Genomic DNA, 7,429 nt, shown 5'->3' with positions numbered 1-7,429 from the left:
TGAAAAGCACTGTTTATTTTATTTGTCTTTGCACTCTTGTATTTGTTTGAGCTGTAGCTTGTAGTTAGAGTATTTGTTCTTATTATTTGACAGCATAGTTATTTTTTTCCTAAACACAGCACATACCGAACCGTTATGAAACAGTGACTCTAAAACCATGATACAAACCGAACCGTGAGAAATTTGAACCATTGCACCCCTAATGTTTACCTCTACTAGAATGAAATCGGGCTGGACGGTATATCGAGTTTGTATGAAATATCGATATATATATTTTTACAAGCGATATGGTATGAGGCAATACCGTTTATATCGATATACAGTCTTCTGACACGAGCGCATCTGAAAAATGTAGCGGAGGACACAGAGTGAGCTGCTGCAGAGAGGCAAACTTAATATGAAGGGCTTTAAAAACTTGTAAGATATAGTATAGTTTTTCCACCTTTTTCCTACGCCCCATGACGCTCTGTGTAAATTATAGGAGTAACTTCCTTTTACACTGTAAACAATCAGCAAAAGGTTCGCTCTATGAACGCAATAAGCATTTTCAAAAACTGGGTACCAAGGTTATAATAGTTTTGCATTTTTAAATTCGTTTTATTTTAATATCGTTTTCAAATTTGCAATAAAATTCAGTTTAGTTTTTATTAGTTTCATTAATCATTTTGTTAGTTTTTTTTGTGAACACATTTCTGTTTAGTTTTTATATAGTTTAGTTTCAGTTTTAGATTTTGTTTCGATTTAAAGTTTAGCAGAATTAACAATAGTATTTACGCTGTCATTTGCAGGGTCAGGGCGGGTACAGAATTAAATTAGTTCTTCTGTCGGATAACGGATCGGTTGTTCTTTTAAGCACTGCGGGTTAGGGGTGGGAATCACCAGAGGCCCCACGATACAATATTATCACGATACAATTTAAAAAGTATTGCGATATTCTGCGATATATTGCAATTGAATACCTTTTTCCAAATTCAAATTATGTCCCCAAATGAAAACTTTGGCAACATCTGTTTTAACTAAAAATAAAAAAAATTCAGTTAAATATTATTGCTGCAATGCAAAATTGGATTGTGAAGCAGACAAACTGACCAACACTTTCATGAAAACCTGTCATAAATGATGTATGCACTTGGCAAACTCAACTATTTGTATTACAGTCTAGTCTAGTCCACCTTAATTAAATTTAAACAGGTATGCACTGCTGTGCTACTATAGGTATTTTGAACAATGTAACTTGAACTTGTACAAAAAAGTTGTGCAGACCCTTCAGCCATTGGGGCATTTGAAAGTAAATTACTGTTAAATTTAAAATAAATAAAACATAGTCTTAAATTTAATTTGCGGACAGGGCTTTCCTGATAACGTTCCGTGATGCCGCCATCTTTATTGTACTAACTTACTGCATGCTTAAAGGAACACTCCACTGTTTTTGAAAATAGGCTAATTTTCCAACTGCCCTAGAGTTAAACAGTTGAGTTTTACCGTTTTCGAATCCATTCAGCCGATCTCTTAGCTGTAGCTTAGCATAGATCATTGAATCTGATTAGACCGTTAGCATCTCGCTCAAAAATGACCAAAGAGTTTCGATATTTTTCCTATTTAAAACTTGACTCTTCTGTAGTTACATCGTGTACTAAGACCGACGGAAAATGAAAAAGTTGCGATTTTCTAGGCCGATATGGCTAGGAACTATACTCTCATTCCGGCGTAATAATCAAGGAACTTTGCTACCGATATTACGCAGCGCCTGACAATAACGCTAACTTCCGTCAACATAACCAATGTGACCCCCTGCTTGCACAGGGAGCGTGCTGGGGACTATTTTCAGGCGCTGCGTAAAATCATTGCGCCTGCTGCACCCATGGTACGGCAGCAAGGTTCCTTGATTATTAAGCCCGTCATTTTTGAGCGAGATGCAAACGGTCTAATCAGATTCAATGATCTATGCTAAGCTACATCTAAAAGTGCTACCGCCAGACCCAGAGATCGGCTGAATGGATTCGAAAACGGTAAAACTCAACTGTTTAACTCTAGGGCAGTTGGAAAATTAGCCTATTTTCAAAAACAGTGGAGTGTTCCTTTAAGCATGCAGTAAGTTAGTACAATAAAGATGGCGGCATCACGGAACGTTATCAGGAAAGCCCTGTCCGCAAATTAAATTTAAGACTATGTTTTATTTATTTTAAATTTAACAGTAATTTACTTTCAAATGCCCCAATGGCTGAAGGGTCTGCACAACTTTTTTGTACAAGTTCAAGTTACATTGTTCAAAATACCTATAGTAGCACAGCAGTGCATACCTGTTTAAATTTAATTAAGGTGGACTAGACTAGACTGTAATACAAATAGTTGAGTTTGCCAAGTGCATACATCATTTATGACAGGTTTTCATGAAAGTGTTGGTCAGTTTGTCTGCTTCACAATCCAATTTTGCATTGCAGCAATAATATTTAACTGAATTTTTTTTATTTTTAGTTAAAACAGATGTTGCCAAAGTTTTCATTTGGGGACATAATTTGAATTTGGAAAAAGGTATTCAATTGCAATATATCGCAGAATATCGCAATACTTTTTAAATTGTATCGTGATAATATTGTATCGTGGGGCCTCTGGTGATTCCCACCCCTAACCCGCAGTGCTTAAAAGAACAACCGATCCGTTATCCGACAGAAGAACTAATTTAATTCTGTACCCGCCCTGACCCTGCAAATGACAGCGTAAATACTATTGTTAATTCTGCTAAACTTTAAATCGAAACAAAATCTAAAACTGAAACTAAACTATATAAAAACTAAACAGAAATGTGTTCACAAAAAAAACTAACAAAATGATTAATGAAACTAATAAAAACTAAACTGAATTTTATTGCAAATTTGAAAACGATATTAAAATAAAACGAATTTAAAAATGCAAAACTATTATAACCTTGGTACCCAGTTTTTGAAAATGCTTATTGCGTTCATAGAGCGAACCTTTTGCTGATTGTTTACAGTGTAAAAGGAAGTTACTCCTATAATTTACACAGAGCGTCATGGGGCGTAGGAAAAAGGTGGAAAAACTATACTATATCTTACAAGTTTTTAAAGCCCTTCATATTAAGTTTGCCTCTCTGCAGCAGCTCACTCTGTGTCCTCCGCTACATTTTTCAGATGCGCTCGTGTCAGAAGACTGTATATCGATATAAACGGTATTGCCTCATACCATATCGCTTGTAAAAATATATATATCGATATTTCATACAAACTCGATATACCGTCCAGCCCGATTTCATTCTAGTAGAGGTAAACATTAGGGGTGCAATGGTTCAAATTTCTCACGGTTCGGTTTGTATCATGGTTTTAGAGTCACTGTTTCATAACGGTTCGGTATGTGCTGTGTTTAGGAAAAAAATAACTATGCTGTCAAATAATAAGAACAAATACTCTAACTACAAGCTACAGCTCAAACAAATACAAGAGTGCAAAGACAAATAAAATAAACAGTGCTTTTCAACAGTGGTTTTTTTTAGGTAGGTCTAACATTAGTTTTTAGGCCCAGAAATTTTATAACGTAATCAAATGTAAAATAACATTGCATATTTAACTATGAATTAAAGGTTATTTCCTTATTAAAGTAACAAAAGCTATTCAATCAAGAGCAGTGAGTGATTTCCTCGTCTTTTGTTGTTTGATTAAGATATAAAAAGTGCTGTCACTTTAAGATAATGCACGGATCCAGTGCGTTCAACCAACTACGTCTGCTAGGATACTCTTCAAGACAGGCATTTTTACATAATTTTTGTGTGAATTTGTCCATTCAAGCTCAAGACTCGAAAACTAACTCAATATTTGCCTGCTTCAGATGAGCGCGCACACAAATCTTCTCACTGCGCACACAAGTTCTCAGTCACGTCTTCTTGCTCTTGAAAGTTCAAAATGGCAAGGATTACACGAGTTTAGTTTAAACACAGATAGCATGTGCGGTTCATGTCTCACCTGTGCACTCATGCTATCAACACCTGGCTGATGACAGCATAAATGACCGGTCATATTCCAGCATACGGCACTCACGTTGAACAAAGAGTGACTGGTTTGTCCACGTTTTTTGTTTTATGTTAATGTATTGCGAAGCCAGAACGCATTATCCATCAACAAAAACATACATTAGCCGAACTCTGTTTTACGTGTTGTTATTTTTAACAAACCATATTACAGATGCATTGTCAGATCTAAGTTACTTCCCTAAGTTACACCCCTAGTAAACACTAAGTTACTTACAAAGGCTGGAGAGTGAGCTGCAGTGGTCTCGTCAGTACTAAGGTTGATGTGGGCTAGGATGGTAGGCACTATGTCGTTATCTGCCTCTGGGTCACTCTGGTACGCCACATCGTCCTCATCTGGGTCAGACTGGCCAGGCTGGATCACCTCTTCCTCTGGAATGGGTCCATCCTTGGAGATGTCACTGAGGGAGAAAGGACCAGATTCTCCTGTGCTTTGGCTGAAGAGGTATTCCAAACCAAGCAACTCATTCGACGTCACATTAGCAGGTGCGTGGATATTCTCCTCTACAGTCTCTCCAAACAGCTGCTGACATCGGGTGTTGAGGCGATCAATCAGAGGGGCAGAGTATGCTCTGTGGCGTTGACCTTTGCCACCGAACACAGCATCAGAACTGCAGCCTGAATTCCAGCGAGCGATTCCACTAATCAGGTAAACCTGACAGGGACGTGCTGCACAGTGAGGACCTTTAAAAAAAAAATAATTAAAGGGTTAGATCACCCAAAAATAAAAAAATTCTGTCATTAATTACTCACTCTCATGTCGTTCCAAACTCGTAAGACCTCCGTTCATCTTCGGAACACAGATTAAGATATTTTTGATGGAATCTGAGAGCTGTCCGACCCTCCCATAGACAGCAAGGGAACTACCACGATCAACGCACAGAAACGTAGCAAGGACATCGGTAAAATAGTTCATGTGACATCAGGGGTTCAAACGTAATTTTACGAAGCTACGAGAATACTTTTTGTGCGCAAAGAAAACAATAATAACAATTTATTATGCAATTCTTCTCCCCGAGTTACCGTCTTTTGGAGAGTACGCCAAAACGTAATCAACACAATCAGCGTTGTTTACATTCGGTAGACAGTGTGCGCATGCTGAACGTAAACAATGCTGATTCCGTTTTGGGGTACTCTCCAAAAGACCAAAAGACGGTAACTCGGGGAGAAGAATTGCTTCTCAGAGACATCAGAGAGCTCTCAGATTCCATCAAACGTATCTTAAGTTTGTGTTCATTTTTTTAAGATATCTGCCAAATTTTCTTATCAGGCCGATACAGATAACAGAAAAAATTAGCATTTATCGGCCGATACCGATATGGTGGCCGATATATCGTGCATCCCTATATATATATATATATACACTGTAATATATACACTTTCCACACTGCTCTCCTGCCTCTGTCTCTCACACACACTTCAAACAGACGGCTCCTGAAGACAGCTAAGTGGATTACATATTCAGCAGGTGTCCTTTTATGTCATGGGTCATGTGGACCAATAGATTGGCATTGTTTCACACCTGCTTCAGACACCAGTCATGCAGGCTGCATTCCCCAGTGTCTCGTTCCCTCTCAGGGAACCATGGTTACATGCTTAACCCGAGACATTTTCCGCTTGTTTATTTATTATATAAAAATTAAATACTCGCAACACAACTAAATACAAAAACATGCTGCAAAAACAGAAACTCACTGCAAATACAACACAACCAAATTTGAAAACATGCTGCAAATACTCGCAACACAACTAAATACAAAAACATGCTGCAAAAACAGAAACTCACTGCAAATACAACACAACCAAATTTGAAAACATGCTGCAAATACTCGCAACACAACTAAATACAAAAACATGCTGCAAAAACAGAAATGTGCGGCACATACTCACAATACAACCAAATATAGAAATGTGCTGCAAAAACTCTCAACACAACCAAATACAGGAATGCGCTGCAAATACTCACAATACAACCAAATACAGGAATGTGCGGCAAATACTCACAATACAACCAAATATAGAAATGTGCTGCAAAAACTCACACAATACAATACAACCAAATACAGGAATGCGCTGCAAATACGCACAGACCACAACGGAACCTTACGGAAATTAACTATGGTTTTACTATATAAAAAAAAACATGGTAACCACAAATTAATTTATAATAAAACTGTGGTTATACAAATGGTAGTAAATAGGTAAATAAATTTTTCTTACAGTAAAACCATGGTTAATTTTTGTAAGGGAAGTTGCAAAAGTAAGTTAGCCAGCTTACATAATGTTTCACATTTATAGTAATAAATTGTGTATTGTGTATATTGTCAGTTTATTTAGGCTAATAATATCCAAAAAAGCTAATGAATCATATGATCAGAATGTTAAAATAAGCAAAAATCTCACCTTTCAGAGTAGACATTGATAAGCATGTCCCAGGTTCGTCACTTGATGCAGTTCCCTTAAACATTTCCGATCTGGTATGTGCATATTTGCAGCGTGTTTCTGTATTTGTTCGTGTTGTGCGTATTTGCAGTGTGTTTCTGTATTTTGTGGCATTATGGGTATTTGCAGCGCATTTCTGTATTTGGTTATGTTGTGAGTATTTGCAGTGCGTTTCTGTATTTAATTGTGTTGAGAGTATTTGCAGCGCGTTTCTGTATTTGGTTGTGAGTATTTGCAGCGCGTTCCTGTATTTGGTTGGGAGTATTTGCAGCGCGTTCCTGTATTTGTTTGTGAGTATTTGCGGCACGTTTCTGTATTTGGTTGCGAGTATTTGCAGTGCATTTCTGTATTTGGTTGTGAGTATTTGCAGCGCGTTTCTGTATTTGGTTGTGTTGAGTATTTGCAGTGCGTTTCTGTATTTGTTTGTGAGTATTTGCAGCGCGTTCCTGTATTTGTTTGTGAGTATTTGCAGCACGTTTCTGTATTTGTTTGTGAGTATTTGCAGCACGTTTCTGTATTTGATGGCGAGTATTTGCAGCGTGTTTCTGTATTTGGTTGTGAGTATTTGCAGCGTGTTTTTGTATTTGGTTGTGAGTATTTGCAGCGCGTTTCTGTATTTGGTTGTGAGTAATTGCAGTGCGTTTTTGTATTTGGTTGTGAGTATTTGCAGCGCGTTTCTGTATTTGGTTGTGAGTAATTGCAGTGCGTTTTTGTATTTGGTTGTGAGTATTTGTAGCGCGTTTCTGTATTTGGTTGTGTTGTGTGTATTTGCAGTGCGTTTTTGTATTTGGTTATGAGTATTTGCAGCGCGTTTCTGTATTTGGTTGTGTTGCGAGTATTTACAGTGCGTTTTTGTATTTGGCTGTGAGTATTTACAGTGCGTTTTTGTATTTGGCTGTGAGTATTTGCAGCGCATTTCTGTATTTGGTTGTGAGTATTTGCAGCGCG

At 37.5% G+C, this 7,429-nt stretch overlaps 1 protein-coding gene across 1 annotated transcript in view; it reads right to left on the bottom strand.

The window, feature by feature from the left end:
• The window catches only part of LOC107549583 (uncharacterized), a 21,947-nt gene that overhangs the window by 10,467 nt on the left and 4,051 nt on the right, over window positions 1–7,429 (bottom strand). Inside the window, exon 6 of the mRNA XM_016230728.1 lies at window positions 4,257–4,723. Within this exon, the coding sequence (XP_016086214.1) occupies window positions 4,257–4,723 (467 nt within the window). The remainder of the gene's footprint in view (window positions 1–4,256; window positions 4,724–7,429) is intronic.

The sequence above is a fragment of the Sinocyclocheilus grahami genome, unplaced genomic scaffold, assembly GCF_001515645.1.
Source record: "Sinocyclocheilus grahami isolate Dianchi unplaced genomic scaffold, SAMN03320097.WGS_v1.1 scaffold376.1, whole genome shotgun sequence".
Classification (NCBI taxonomy): domain Eukaryota; kingdom Metazoa; phylum Chordata; class Actinopteri; order Cypriniformes; family Cyprinidae; genus Sinocyclocheilus; species Sinocyclocheilus grahami.
This window is presented reverse-complemented; position numbering and strand designations above follow the sequence as displayed.